The 15,766-nt window shown below is 34.9% G+C and overlaps 2 protein-coding genes across 6 annotated transcripts in view; one reads left to right on the forward strand and one right to left on the reverse strand.

Moving 5' to 3' along the window:
* LOC117781723 (nostrin) overlaps window positions 1-1,537 on the forward strand; it is a 31,890-nt gene extending 30,353 nt beyond the window's left edge. For all 5 annotated transcript variants that reach the window (XM_034618561.1, XM_034618554.1, XM_034618566.1 and 2 more), the window contains 2 exons: window positions 279-389; window positions 452-1,537. In XM_034618561.1, the coding sequence (XP_034474452.1) occupies window positions 279-389; window positions 452-1,183 (843 nt within the window). In that variant the 3' untranslated portion in view covers window positions 1,184-1,537. The remainder of the gene's footprint in view (window positions 1-278; window positions 390-451) is intronic.
* A 353-nt stretch (window positions 1,538-1,890) lies between these two features.
* Window positions 1,891-15,766, reverse strand: part of LOC117793837 (GATA zinc finger domain-containing protein 10) — a 21,363-nt gene continuing 7,487 nt past the window's right edge. The window contains exons 2-8 of the mRNA XM_034634259.1: window positions 7,545-8,181; window positions 7,154-7,412; window positions 5,250-5,388; window positions 5,036-5,174; window positions 4,554-4,934; window positions 3,385-3,675; window positions 1,891-3,123 (exon numbers count right to left, since the gene is read on the reverse strand). Of these exons, the coding sequence (XP_034490150.1) occupies window positions 2,506-3,123; window positions 3,385-3,675; window positions 4,554-4,934; window positions 5,036-5,174; window positions 5,250-5,388; window positions 7,154-7,412; window positions 7,545-8,153 (2,436 nt within the window). The 5' untranslated portion in view covers window positions 8,154-8,181 and the 3' untranslated portion in view covers window positions 1,891-2,505. The remainder of the gene's footprint in view (window positions 3,124-3,384; window positions 3,676-4,553; window positions 4,935-5,035; window positions 5,175-5,249; window positions 5,389-7,153; window positions 7,413-7,544; window positions 8,182-15,766) is intronic.

Below are 15,766 nucleotides of genomic sequence, written 5' to 3' on the forward strand. Positions count from 1 at the left end.
TAGCTTTAAACAAATTTGTCATTCATTATGGTATTTCAGGGCCTGAGCACAGGGTACCACACAGTCGTGCACTCTCGACTAGAGCGTTCTTAGATGTATGTCTATTTCTACGGCATATCAATATTAATTTGTAAAATATTTTGTATATAATTTATAATTGATTGCCCTTAATTCAACATGTGTACCGAGAATTCTGCTGTCGAGCACACTCGACCTTAGTAACCAAAGCTTCTTTTTGTGTGTAAACGATGGGCTAATCTTTACTTTCAATTTCTCAGATTCGCTCCATGCTGACTTATTTGGAGGGGGCGCGTCTCAAGCTGCACTCGGCCTTGCTCGAACTGGATCACAAGCCGCGTACGACACATCCGCTGGCGCAGCACATACAGGTAAGACTGTGACTTGGGCTGTTCTCCAAGATATTGACTAATCTCTCAAATTTCTTGCTTAGATCACACGCGATCGCACTGGACTGCAGCAGAGCATCCTCAAGGTACCCAACTGGCTGAAGAACAATGATAAGATGCCACACTCGACGACGTTGCTCTCACAGGATGCCAGCGATGCGGCGGCCGATGAGGACGATTATTCGCAGATGCAAAGTCAGAGCAATAGCTCCTGTGCCAATATTAGCGTTGTGGCCGCTCCCACATCGGGGCTGCTCAAGCATTTCAATCGGAGCAAGAGCAATATTGAAACATTTACCAGTCAACCAAAGATAATCTCGACAACAAATGCATCGCTGGCGACGACAACGACGACGACAACAACAATGACAACGTCGGCCAAGTCAAAGACGCTGTCCGGGGGACAGACGACAGGGGATCGTGGCCAGGCGGACGGTGGCTCCAATCAGCAGGACTCGGACTTTGACGAGTTCAGCTCCCAGGATGAGGATGAGGCTGAGCCGCAACCGACACAGCAGAATTTCTATCAAAATGCGCAGGAAATTCAGAGTTCATCGATGAGCTCACAAGGCAGCTCCAAGAATGGTGGACACTGTCAGATCCTTGGACGCTGCAAGGCCCTCTATAGCTATACACCAAAACTTTATGACGAACTCGAACTAAATCCCGGCGATGTCATCGAAGTTCATGCCAAACAGGATGATGGATGGTGGCTCGGCGCCTTGCGCAATCAAATTGGCATCTTTCCTGCCACTTATGTCGAGGAGTGTGCCTAGCATATTGGTTTATAGCATATACATATACATATATAAGTCACATAATTAAGGTCTGTTTGTCTCTGTGTATGAATGTGTGTGTGCGTGTGTATTGAATGGATTCATTAATTGTACTTTAATTAACAAAATTTTTTTTACCTTTTCATAAATGCCTACAACGAGCTTTAAACAACTCTGCATTAATACTACCATATATATATATATACTTTTACTAAACAGAAATTGAAAAACATTATTATATATTATATTTAAAGAATTTTTTTTTTATTATTATTTATAGCGCCCAGTTGAGTCATTATTCTTGACTATGAATAATTGTCATTATAAATAAAAATAATTTTTGTTTATTTCATTTACATAATGGAACGATACATATATATATAATTTTTTATATATATAAAATACATCTTCATATACTCGTCTGAAAAATCACAAATGTCTTTTTTTTCTCAACTCATTTTTTCAAATTTATTTTTTTTTGATTCTTGTTTAATTACATTTAATAAATTATAGATATTAAATATAAAAAACAAGTAATATATAGTGTGTATATTTTGTAAAAATATATAAAAATAATAATTATTTTTTGTTGTTTCTCAATCATAGATGAAAGCAATATTGCTGCACTTTTAGAAACATTTACTACTTTTATCGGGGAGATTCGCAATTTAAATTTGGAATTTATTAAAATTTTTAAGTATATTTTAAGATTGCCAGATTCGTTGCCATATGACTGATCTGGCAGCACCAACTGATTATATTAGCGCATTAAAACGGCCTAGACACAAAATGATTTGTGGCGGAAGTTTATGAGATAAGCGAATCTCATTTATAAATTAGCTGGTAAATTCGGAAATATTCGAATTGATTAGTGTGTTCAACTTTATAAAAGAACGTTAACATGTGAACAGATCTGTGCTAAAGTCCAGTTAAGTATAAATACTTAATAGCCTTACAATTTTCATCTACTTTCTTCTGGTTTTCAAAAACTCAAAAAAATTATTGAAATGTTTCTGTGAATTTGTGATTTATAAGAACAAAAGTAAGCTTTTAAATTTTCAAGACAGGTGGACAGCCTGCTAAAGTAGCTGATAACTTTAACATGTGCATGAGAAATAAGGTCATTAGTTAGGCAAATTAAAATGCATATTTAGCAACAGATGACAGTTTGAGAATATCTTAAAGTGACTTATAACTTTGTCATGAATATGAGAAATACACTTATTTAAATGTAGATAATGGATGAGCAGCATGTGTAATAAAAGTGCATTTAGGGAAGCCTCACAGGGAGCATACAGCTCCAGAATACTGGGACTTCCAGCTCAGCTCAGATTGGTGACCTCCATAGCGGATGCAACCGCAACAGGTGGAGTTGCATTGGTGGTGGCATTGTCCAGGCAACGCAGCTTCTGATACATGTGAATGTAGTGTGCCTGGAGCTGCTTCTGATAGCTAAGTACCTTGTCCTTCTCGGCGCACCATTGACGCTTCTCCAGCTCGAGATTGATGCGAAAATCATCGAGCTTTTCGCGCAGCTTGGCAATGTCTTCGGCATATGTGGTGGACTCCTCGATGAGGGTATCTAGCGTCTGTTGCGCCGGCTGGCCCTGATTCAGTTGCAGCCGCTCAATGATGGCGTCCAGTTGATGTTGCGGCATCGTTGCCACATTTGGTTTCGTCACCTGCGATGCTTGTGCCGTGTATTTGCGCGTCTTCTGGCAGATCTCGTTCAAATTGTCGAGCTGCTGCCTGAGACGCGTGTAACGGCCACACGGCTCCTCGCCATACTCATGTGCAATGGCCAGATCGGAGAGCTCCTTGCGCAGCTTGGCCAACTCATTGGTCAGTGCTCCAATCACCTGATCCTTTAGTGCAATGATCTTGTTAAGCTGCTGCAACTGTTGCTCTGATTCCTCCTGTTGTTGGTGTTGCTGTTGTTGCTGTTGTTGAAGCAATTGCTGCTGTTGTTGTTGGTGTTGCTGCTGCTGCTGCATTTGTTGTTGATGCTGTTTTTTATGCTGCTGTTGGTGTTGTTGCTGTTGCTGTTGTAAAGATTGCTGTTGTTGTGCCTGTTGTTGTTGTTGTTGCTGCTGTTGTTGTTGCTGTTGTTGTTGCTCTTGTTGTGGCTGCTGTTGTAGCTGTTGTTGATGCTGCTGTTGGTGTTGTTGCTGTTGCTGTTGTAAATATTGCTGTTGTTGTGCCTGTTGCTGTTGTTGTGCCTGTTGTTGTTGCTGCTGTTGTTGTTGCTCTTGTTGTGGCTGTTGTTGTTGTTGTTGCTGTTGTTTATGCTGCTGTTGCTGTTGTAAATATTGCTGTTGTTGCTGTTGCTGTTCTTCCGCCTGCGGCTTTGGTTGACTTTGGCATGTGTTTGTCTTACAGTTGTTGTTGTTGTTGTTGTTATTATTATTATTATTGTTGTTGTTGTTGCTGCTGTTAATGTTATTGCTGTGCCTCAAACTAACAATTGCATGATCCTTCATATTGATTTCAAGCTGAAAAAGTTAAAAAATAGTTTTTTTATATTTTTTTTTTTTTAATTTTTTTAAAAGCTAGCAAATATTTTGTTGATCAGTGTTCCTATAAAAATGGTGTACTTGAGCACAATTTTTTTGGTTTATTTAACCAATATGGTTAGCGTTTTTATTCTAAATACAAACACATTTCAATTAACGAATTTTATCCTAGAATTTAAAAAAGATTTCTTTTCTGTATACATTTTGCGTTCAGTAGGAGATTGTGAAAAATCCACAATATTAAATTTTGAAAAGACACTGATTGTATAAAAAGTTCTCATGTCACCAAATTAATGAAAATTCTATAAATCAAAGTTCTTAATGCAAGAATAAAAATCTTAAATTATTTGGTAGGTATAAATATGTACTATTTCATTTGGAACAAAATAGTATAACATTTATGAAATTACCTAGTCAGAATAAAATGTATATAAATCAAAATTTAAAACATTTAAAAATTATAAATTTAAGAATAATTATAATTTTGTTGTGGATTTTTCACAATCTCCTTATAACCGCAAAATATATACAGAAATTAAATATATTTTTAAATTCTATAATAAAATTCAATATTTGAAATGTGAATGTATTTAGGATAAAATTGCTAAATTGCTAAAAATAAATAAAAAAATAAAAAAATTATAAATTTAAAAATAATATTTATTTTTTTAATATATTGACTTTAGTTTTAAGAACATTTATGTTTAAAATAAGAATTTGGTCTTGTTTGAAATGTTCTTAAAACAAAGATGTGTTTTCTTAATTTAAGAAATATATGTTCTCGACGCAAATTCTTAGTTTCAAGTTTCAAAAATCTTAATTTTAGAACATTTTTTTCTCAGTGTAGCTGAACTTACATGCGCCTCCTTGAGCTGCGTCTTGAGTAAAGCTATCTCCCCGTTACGCTCACACACCTTCCACTCGCTGTCTTCCAGCTGGACACGCAGTGCAGCTATCGATTGATGTGCCTCGGTCAGCTGCTGATTGAGTTCCAGGGTGGAGCTCTGCAGTTGCTGTTCAGAGTTCTTGAGGCTCTTGTTGTTGCACCTGGTGAGGTCGAGTTGCTGTTGCAACTTTTGAAGCTGCTCGGATTGGCGGAGTTTGTGCTGTTTCAGCTGGAACTGTTGAAGGGCCATCAATTGTTCCATTTTCTTGAACTTTAGCTGATACTCGCGCTGCTGGCTCTCATAGAAGAGCTTCAGGCGCTGCGTCTCGTGCTCCCAGTAAACTTCCTTATCCTGTAAGAGAGTCAAGGGAATGCGACAAAGCGGAAGAGGCTATCAGTGAGGCTGTCGGGATGGTGTATTTGTTATTTAACCTTTTGGACTCTGAAAATTACTTTCTCATTCTGTTCCATTGCCTGTCGCAGATACGACAGCTCCGAGTCGCGATCCTTGAGCGCTGCCTCCAGCTCCGATATGCCAGAGTCCGAGGGTGAAGGTGTCAGATCGCTGCCAGCTGCCGCAACGCTGCTTTTGCTGTGAATGGTACAAGGAACAAAAAGGAAGATTTAACAAATTGTCTTCTCTTGGTTTTGGGCTAACAAAGCCAACCTGCTGGCGCCGTCGGGTCTATCATGGCCAGACAGACACTCCAGTCCAAGGCCAAGTCCAAGACCATCCTCATTGCTGCTGCGTTGTACAACTCGATGGCCACGACGACGTGCCGCCAAATGACGCAGATCCGTTGTGCCTGGCAAGAAACGAAAGAAAGGTGAATGTTGCAATCAACATTATCGTTCTTAGAGAATGGACATTAGAGTGGTTCAATTTGTATGGAGTAAATAAATGCATTATGCAGTTATTAAAATCGTCATCTACACTGAATTCTAAAAAGAATTGCCCAAGAAACTATGGGTCTAAAATTAATATTGAGCTTCCACTTTTTAAGAAAAAGTTTACGTGTATTTTATATGGGTAACTGTCTGTTTCAACAATATAAAAACTACTGCCTGCTTTTAGGCGCTTTTTTTAATTTAATTATATTAAAACTATGCTATTACTGCCGTTCTACTTGTCCGATAAAAACAATTTGTACTTCTAAATTCATCATAAATAGGGCTCTATCTGGGGTTTTTTTTTGTGGTAAGTTGCACCTAACAAACAAGTAACCAAATAAATAACACTTATGTTTATAACATGTATGTTAAAAAGTTCTAGCTCGATATTTCTTGAGCAATTCTTCTTAGAATTCATTGTAGATTACTATTTTGATAACTGCTTAATGCATTTTTTTACTCCATACAAATTGACCCACTCTAATGGACATAAATAAAGCATAACTTAATGAATCAATGTGCAGAAGGTAGACTGTATTTTAGTCGTTATTAACAAATTCCGCACAAAACTATTATTATTAATGTAAAAAATTTAAAATTATATCAATTAGAGTTTTCTAAATAATCGTTCTGAATAAAAATATTCTGTAAGTTTACAATGTATTAAATATTTTTAAGAATTTATTGCTTTACGAAAATTTTGAATAAATTAAAGGACTTCCAAATGATTTATTTATTTGCAACTTTGAAATTTTCAAGAAATCTAAATACGATATTTAATAAGTTGAATACATTTGAAGAAAAAATAATTATGGAAGAACTTAGTTTTATGAGTGTACAGTGTTCATCGAAAAAAAAAATCATTTTAAAATTCAAGTTTAAAATTCAAGCAGAACTTACTTTTATGATTGTACAGTTTACACCGAAAAAAAATCATTCTAAAACTCAAGTTTAAAATTCAGGATATTATTGTAAAATTGAGATTATATGGAGATGAAATGGCAACAATATTAAAAAGTCAAAGATGTCTAATTATATAATCTTAACAGACAAAAAAATATAACAGAAACCCGAAAATGAAAATATTGTTGAAAATAAACTTGCTTGACTTAAGTATTTTAGTATTTGGATTAAGATTCGTTGTGGATAAAAATATTCTGTAAGTTTACAATGTATTAATTATTTTTAAGAATTTATTGCTTTGCGAAAATTTTGAATAAATTAAAGGACTTTCAAATGATTTATTTACTTGCAACTTTGAAATTTTCAAGAAATCTAAATACATTTGAAGAAAACAAAATTATGGAAGAACTTACTTTAATGAGTGTACAATGTACATCGAAAAAAAAATCATTTTAAAAATTTACGTTTAAAATTGAGATTATATAGAGATGAAATGGCAACAATATTAAAAAGTCAAAGATGCCTAAATGATATGATCTTAACAGAAAATAAAATATAACAGAAACCCGAAAATGAAAGTATTTTTGAAAAAAAAATTAATTGACTTAAGTATTTTCGTATTTGGATTAAAAAAATCCGGGATTACCGTACTTCTGATACCGCATTGGATTAATCCAGGATTTTTTTCTGTGTATCTATTATTTATATACTTTATAGGGTTTGCTACACCTCTTGTGGGCTGTTTTACAATTTGGAAATGGAAAGTTTTTAACTCACTGCCAAACTTGTGTGTCGCTGCCGTGGAAAGTGGCACCAGGGAAGGCGTCGATCCGTAGCCGTAACGCTCTCCCGGCACCGGTTGCTGTCCCGCCGTCTGTTGCTGCTGCTGCTGCAGGAGCTGCTGCTGTTGATGTTGTTGATGTTGTTGATGATGATGATGATGATGATTGGGATGCTGGGAGGCAATGCGATAGTCTGGCTCAAAGGGAATGGGCTTGAAGGCAATCGGTCGCAGAAAGTTGCCACCTCCATTGTGCTGCAGGTAAAGGAAAGGTAAATTAAAGCGACATCAATCAAGATCAAGTGCGCCCAACCCACTAACACACCTATTCATGTAACGCCCATTGTTAAATACTAAATGCCAAATGCCAAATGCTTAATGCCTCACCTGTTCCATGACCTCGCCCGGCTGCTGTTGCAGCTGCTGTTCGCTAATGGCCAGCCGGCTTCCGGCAGCAATGGGCGTGGTCCGGCGGAGCGACTGCGTCGGCTGGTTGCCGTTGAGCATTGCCGGCAGCGATTGCAGCGCCTCCTCGGCCCCCTTGCTATCGCCCAGCTCCCCGGCACTGGCCACACAGCTGCGGCTCAGCTCGAACATTTGCCGAATGTTTTGGAACTTGCTGCGCATTTGTGGCGCCGTGATTGCATCCTCATCCAGATTGCTGTGACTGCCAAACTTCTGACTGAGACGTCGCTGCTCCTGGCGTGACTTCAGTGTGCCGGTATGCAGTCCTCCATGTGTGGTCGGCACTTGCAACAGCGGTGATCCCAATGCTGTCTGCCCCATGCTGCCCAGACTCGGCGTACTGCGCAACGCCAGCGGCGCATTATTCTCCAGCGACACGGAACGCTTGTGTCCCCGCTTCCCCAATGGCAGGCCAATGGCAGGCGGGGCAGCCGAGGGAGCCGACGGAGCTGCTGCTGAACCAGGTGCTGGACCCATGCACCCAGGCACCACGGCATGCGCCGGCAGAGCCATGTGTGTAGCACCAGACATCCTCAACGTCCACTCTTGCCACCTTCAGCTGCGAATTAAATCAAATCAAATAATCGATGAGTTTCAATTTCAAAATTTTAAATTCATGTATCAAACAACAAAAAAAAACCTCTTAATGCGGCCGCAGTGATATTTGTTAATTACATCTTAAACTAATTTACGCAAACAAAACTTTAATTTAATCAGGGAATCAAACCGAAACAAATATAGGTTACGGTTTCGGTACGTCCCGAAATTACTAAAAGGTTCTATTTCAGCTTTTTTCTTTCGGTTTCGGTATCAGTACCGGTACGTAACGGTACAACAAATAAATTTAAAACATTTTTAAATGTTAAGATGTCGTGTTAAAATAAATATGGTATCAAAATAAATAGGTAAAAAAGGAGTAAAAAAATATTAAATTTTCTAGATGATATAAATTTAAATGCTGAATCAATTAAGAGGCCAAATCATGATCAAAATGACATTCCGCTTAAAAATCAGTTAGTTTTTGATGAAGTTATAAGAGATTAAAGTTTTTGAAAAAATGTCAAGGGGTAAGTATGGAAAATTGGATGTTAGATGGCTTAGAATCGGAAAAAATTTCAAATTTTCTAGATGTTAAAAATATAAATGCAGAAAAAATTTAGAGGCCAAATCATGAATAAAATGACATTCCGCTTAAAAATCAGTGAATTTTTGATGAAGTTATAAGAGATCAAAGTTTTTGAAAAAATGTCAAGGGGTAAGTATGGAAAATTGGATGTTAGATGGCTTAGAATCGGAAAAAATTTTAAATTTTCTAGATGTTAAAAATATAAATCCAGAAAGAATTAACGGGCCAAATCATGATCAGAATGACATTCCGCGTGAAAATCGGTTTAGTTTTGATCAAGATATGACAGTTTGAAGTTGATCAGACTGCGGATTCAGCCACTTGACAAGTCCAAATTTTTGTTAAATTCTTCATGATTTTTTACAAAAAAATGAAACGTCTCAGAATCAAGTTTAGAGTGTTGTTTTATACTAATTACGATATAAGGAGTTGATTAAAAGTGAAAACTTGAGAATTAAAATTTTGAATTTTTAAAATTTCAAAGGGGGGACCCTTATCATCGAAATCGAATCTTGGTCGAAAATAATAAAATTTTCTAAATGAACAAAAATTGAATACAAAATGAATTTAGAGGCCAAATCATGATCCAAATGACATTCCGTTTGAAAATGTATTCAATTTTGGTCAAGTTATGACAGTTGGAAAATGGACAACTCTTTGACCTAGCAGGTTTACCACAACCGTACCGGTACAAACGTTTCGGTATTCGGTTCTTGACAGAGAATTTTCATTCGGTTACGGTTTCAGTTCCGGTACTAAAAATGAAACGGTTAGTTTCGGTTAACGGTTCAGGTGTCATTCCCTGAATTTAATAGATACTTTCCAATTTAACTTTTTGTTAATACTAGAAGAAAATCTAAGGATTGAAAAATCATAATTTTTAAAATTAAAATGGTAAATTGAAAATTATTTCATAGTTGTGAGTTTAGCGAACTTTCTACTCTAATAAGATTTGTTGTTAATTAGCTCGAGTTCTGGACCTCATGCAAGTTATTTCTTGATTTTTATTACTAAATAAATTTTAATTCTTATTTTATATCAAATTTAAATTTTATTTGTAAATATACAAAGGAACAAATTTAATTCTTATTTTTTACTTTTATTTAAAAATTTAAAATGAAAATGTAACGTTGCCCAAAATATGTACTTACACATATATTAAAAAATACATATTTAGATAAATATAATAAATTGTGAAAGCCTTTTAAAATATAATAATTTGTGAAATTATCCAAAGTAATATTTCATTAAGAACCCAGGTTCCAGATATTTAAAGAAAAAAATAAAATAGACTATAACAAACATTTCTCTTTAAAGAGCGTTTCTATATGTATCTCAGTAATAGAATTCAAACCTTAAAAGCTAATGCTTTTATTGTTTCCAAAATAAAGATAAATTAATGCATTTAATTTGTCAAACTAAAATGTAGCCAATTCCAAATTATTTAATAAATCTCAAAGATAAGTTGCTTAAGTTGAACTTCCACTTGAAGCAAGACAAAATCGAACGCTAAGGCTTGATACCAAATGGAGACAATCAGTTCGAGATTGTTTTCTTTTGTCCAGATCATTTCTAGGTGGTCCCCAAGATGCGATTTGATCCTCTGGCTGCTTTGTAAGAGGCAATCCAAGAGACATTCAAGTTGCTGATGCTGCTAACGGCGAATACCGCTTTTTATTAAATATTCATCTTCTTTGTAAAGTGGCTCACAGCGTTAGATACAGAGAAGCACACAGATACACACACACAGATACACACACACAGGCACAGACGCCTCCATTTAGCTATGAGAGTCGCACTTTCTCGTTTCTTGTTGTTGTTGGCGCGATCGAAAGACTCGTCGACCCATATTCTTGCAACTAACTATAGCGCAACTATTTCTCAGGCATTGACAATCCAACTTTATCTGTCCACCGTCCAATGTTCACTGTACAGTGTCCACTAACGACAGTGTCCATCGTTCAACGGTGTTCAGCGTCGGTTTGTTTTTTTTTTTTTTTTTTATTATTATTGAGACCATCACAGAAACTTGTAAGGTTCTCGCAACTGGTTTGATGCCACAGTCACAGCATTTCAGCATTTGGCAACAGGTGGCAAGACCGGGCGGCCTTTTTGCCATTACATTTATAATTTCACCTAAGGTTACTTGACTATATACATACGTGTATATAAAACCACACCCCAACTGCCTGACATACATATTGTATGCATGAGTAATCCACATCAAGATTCACTTGTGGCAGGTTCAAGTTACAACAGAATTCTGGCTACAAACTATATATACTCGAACGTATACGTAATCTAGAGAATTTCAGAATTTAACGGAATTCTAATTAATTGTTATTGCCAATCAACGAATTATTATTATTTCCAGCCATTTAAATACTTTTATGTGTCTTTTTCTCTGATATGTTCTTCAGTTCTTTAAGATTTATTATTATTACTTCATTTCGAAAGCCACCGACATGATTGGACAGTTCTATAATACATAACGATCGAGTCAGTTAAGCATATTAAATTTTTAAGGAAAAACACTTATAATAAGCAATAATTACCCCCAAATTCTTGATGAATTGCTGAAGTTGCTAAGGAAGCAAACAAAAATATACATTTAACTTGAAACTACAGTAATAAAAAAGAGTGTGTACTTAATGATAACGATTTGAAAACCTCTACAGTTATTGATATTGCATTGTTTCTTCCAAATATTTGTAGTTCGCTTATCAACAATAGTTGTTTATCGTTAATAACATGACATTTTACTGTATTCTTCACTGTTTGATAGTTCAAAGCAATATTGATTGCTGTTGCTTAAAAAAAAATTCTTCTATTTAAATTATTTTATGGAGAGCAGCAGTTGATATAAATTTATTTTAAATATAAATTATATAAGATTTTAGACTAACAACAAAAAATTATAAAAAAAAAAAAGTATAATTTTAAGCTTAAGAGTGAAATGATAAAAGAGATTAAAGGATGAATGAATTATTTTAATGAGCCTTGTTTAATCTTAAATATAGTGCTATCTACATACATTATCTTGAGGTTTTCGAAAAATTAAGCATAAGTTGTTCAACAATTCGACAGCAATAAGATATAAAAATATCTATGTTATATTTTAGTTTCATATAGACTATAGTCGATATTCTTTATAATGCAGAGATTATTAATTTGAAATATATACGATTTTACTCTGACAATTTTTTATAGAACTTCAAGAGGAAAGCATTCAAAAGACTACACTTTTCGCTCTCTCTCTCTCTCTCTCTTCCTCCCACCCCCTCTTTCCCTGTGTTTCTTTCTCTACTCTCGTTTCGTTATAATACAGCTCTGTAGCTTAAAAGTGAAAAATGTTCAAGCAATTTAAGAAAATCACTCAAACAACCTTAAGATTATGAGTTATTGACTAGTTAATTATGCTTATAATTAGTTCCAGCTAAATGCCGTGCTTTTAGCTTCCGGTTTTAACTATAAAACACAACTTGGGATTACTTAGGAGAAAATTACCTATAAATAGAAATAAACAATATGCGCAATTGAGTGAGATCCGTTCACTTAATTTGAGATGATAATAAATAATAATAAAGGAAGCAATTTCAGTGATTCGAAAATGATTATAAAAGTGAATTTGTAGTACAAAAAACGGCAATATAAATTAATAACACAACTCTTCGATTCTCGTTTGCCGTTAGCCGTTTGCCACAATTTGCCAGCGATTTATGGACGAGTTTGTGACATCGAGTGTGACTGAGTGTTAGATAATTCAGCTCATTCAACCTCAGCCAATGAATGGCGGGGTATTCATTTCAATTGACATCAGTTGCTGTTGTTGCCTGAATGCTTTCCTCTTTGTTTGTAATTGCAATGCAATTTATAGATACAACTAGCTAAAGTATTGTATACATATATATTTATATATATGTATATGTGTGTGTATCCGAAACTATGTATATTTACTCGTAAATAGATTTCGCAAGATTTTCTATTATATGCTCGCTAAAACGCATAAATCCGGACTCAGCTGAATTGTGGACACGTTTCGCAACATTGACAGCAGCTGACGCAGAACGAGCCCATGATATTCGGTATCTTAGAAGACTAGTATACATATAGTACTGGTAGTTGTAATAGGCCTGGCTCAAACAATGCCGGCAATAAAGGCGACCGATCAGGCGACAATTTCAACAACAATCAACGACGACGTCGTCGTTAAACTGCCAATGTAATTTATGTACTTCTGCTGATGGCTTGTGAAACATATTCACACACACACAAGCACACACACAAACACACTCACTCAGCTAACTGTCGGTCTAACGAAATGAAGTATCTGCAAAATGTATCTGCGTATCTGGCAAAAAAAAAAGCAAAAAAATGGGGAAAAAAACAAAATAAAACTCAAACTTAAAAACCTGTTCGCATTTTGCCCGGCGGCTCGTTCTCGATGGCCGAAGCCAATGGCTTGATTTTGCTTTTGAAAGTTTCCATCAATGAAAGTCTATAAGTCTTTTCGGCCAGCACACAAAATCATAATAAAATTCATAAACAATAAGAGCTGAAAGCAGCAACAACAACAACAACAACAACAGCAGCCAAAGCAAAGGCGGCACAGATCCGCATCGCAGTCCATTCAATCAGAACTACTAAAAATTTGCATTCGATTTTGAAAAGTGTTTTGACCCTAAAAAAAAAAAATAAACACTGACAGCAGCAACAACAACAACAATAAAGTCGTTGAAGTGACCGTCCTCTCATGTTTTGCTTTTTTATTTCTTTGACCAAGCACATGACGTATGAGTAATAAATGTATTGACCATAAGAACTGAAACAGGCAACGCAGTTGCAGTCGCAGTCGCAGTCTCCGTCGCAGTCAAAGTCATCGTCGGTGGTCAGACCGGGTCCCCATCACATTTTTCCCACGCTCACCGCAACAGTCGCACTTTTATGCACGCTGAGTACTAACTACCTTCATTTGATTTGCGTTTTTCGCTCGGTCGCACAGTGCAACAAATGCAATTTGTTAACACGGAAAGAAAAAACTTCGTGATACCGAATATAACCAATCCAATTCGGCGTCAGAAATACTACACTGATAAAAAAAATGTTCTAAAATCAAGATTTTGGTCTCAGAACTAAGATTTTTGGTCTAAAAAATGCATCGAGAACATAAAATTCTTAAATTAAGAGAACACATCTTGATTTTAAGAACATTTCAAATAAGACCAAGATCTTATTTTAAAATTAAATGTTCATAAAATTAAAATTAAAAAATAAAATAAATAAAAATTATTTTTAATATTTATAACTTTTTTTATTTTTAAATTTTAATACATTTGTATTTAATTCTGTTTTAGTAATTTTATAAATGTTATTTTAATTTGATACGAGTGGGATTCGAACCGACGCTTACTGCTTCACAACTGAAGCGGCCTCTCTAACCAGAGCGCCACGGTGCCACAATTTGTTTGATACGAAAATTTACTTGTTTATACTTTCCTAACAATTTAAGATTTTTATTCTCATATTAATATTTTAAGATTTTTTAGATTAATAATCTTAGTTTTAGTAATTTGGTCTTAAAATAATCTGATTTTAAGAACAAAATATTTAAGATGAATGTTCTTGATTTTAGAACTAGGTCTTTTTTTTCAGTGTAAATATGTACTTGAGTCAAGCACGATTTTTCTCAACAATATTTTAGTTAGATCAAATATCAAAATTTTTTAAATTTTATTCGAAAAAAAAAATGCTTAAATCAAGATTTAAGTTTAGGAATCTTAGACCGCTTCAATTTCCAAAAAATAATCACATTTTCTCCGTTTTCCCCAATTTTTTAATCATTTTTTTGTAATTAAAAAATATTTTTAATAGGATTTTTTGAGAAAATCTCACTAGAAATACATTTCATATAGTTGATACACAGTTAATAACTAAATTTGCTCGCGGAAAGGGTCTATCCTTAAAAATAGGAACAAATCTATGTTATGTTTGTGTTAAGGGTTTCGGTGATCGGTTACGAAAAATCTTTGTTTTTCGGTTTCGAAAGGGTAATCGATTTTTTTTATGTTTCGGTTTCGAGATAAAAATAAAAATACAATAAAAAATTTTGTTTTATGATTACCAATTTAAATCATTTAATACTGCTTACAGGCTACGGTTTCGATAACGGTTTTAATCCCTGCTTAAAACCTTCTGCATATTGCAAAAAAAAAAAACAATTTATGCTCTCACAAGATCAGCCCACTGTGCAACATAGTCGCAAGCCACTAATTTATTTATTTTTTTTAGTTTATTTCATTTTTGTTGTTGTTTTCTCATTTATTTTAATTTTTTGCATTTGTATCTTAAAGTCCGAGCAAAGGCAAAGCAAATGCCGCCAAGCGTTTGAGTTAGTTATTTATTGGTGATTGTGAATTTTTAATTGAATTCATTTAGACGGTAACGATGGCGACGTTTATTGTTGTTGTTATTGTTGTTGTTGTTGTTGTTGTTGCCACTACTCATGTTGCTGGTGTTGCTGTTGTTGCAATAATTGCAGTCAAAGTTGGTGGCATTGCGCAGCCGCATTCATTCAACACAAAAATACAAAAAGCGCATAAAAAATGGAGTTTAAATAGGTATTAAAAATAAATAGATACGAGCTAATGGCCACAAAATATAAAAACCATTAGATAACCGTGACGAAAACAACAACAATACTAGTGCAGTTCAACTTTTCTTTTATATTATTTTTTATTAATTTATCGCTTGCTAGTTTTTCAAATCAACGCAATCAAAATGCATTTCGATTTCAGGTTTCGGTTTCGGTTTTGGTTTCGTTTTCATTTTCAAATTTAATTTTGAAATCTTAATCAAATACAAACAAAAGGTCAACTTAGGCAGAAGTTTCTGTCTGCATTTGTGACGTCACAATATGAGCAAATGCGATTACGTTGAATAAGTATAACTAAATTGCTTGTGATTACGTTTACGATGACGATTTTGATGGCCATTAAACATGCGATGCAACTAATTTATT

This window comes from Drosophila innubila, chromosome X, assembly GCF_004354385.1.
Source record: "Drosophila innubila isolate TH190305 chromosome X, UK_Dinn_1.0, whole genome shotgun sequence".
Classification (NCBI taxonomy): domain Eukaryota; kingdom Metazoa; phylum Arthropoda; class Insecta; order Diptera; family Drosophilidae; genus Drosophila; species Drosophila innubila.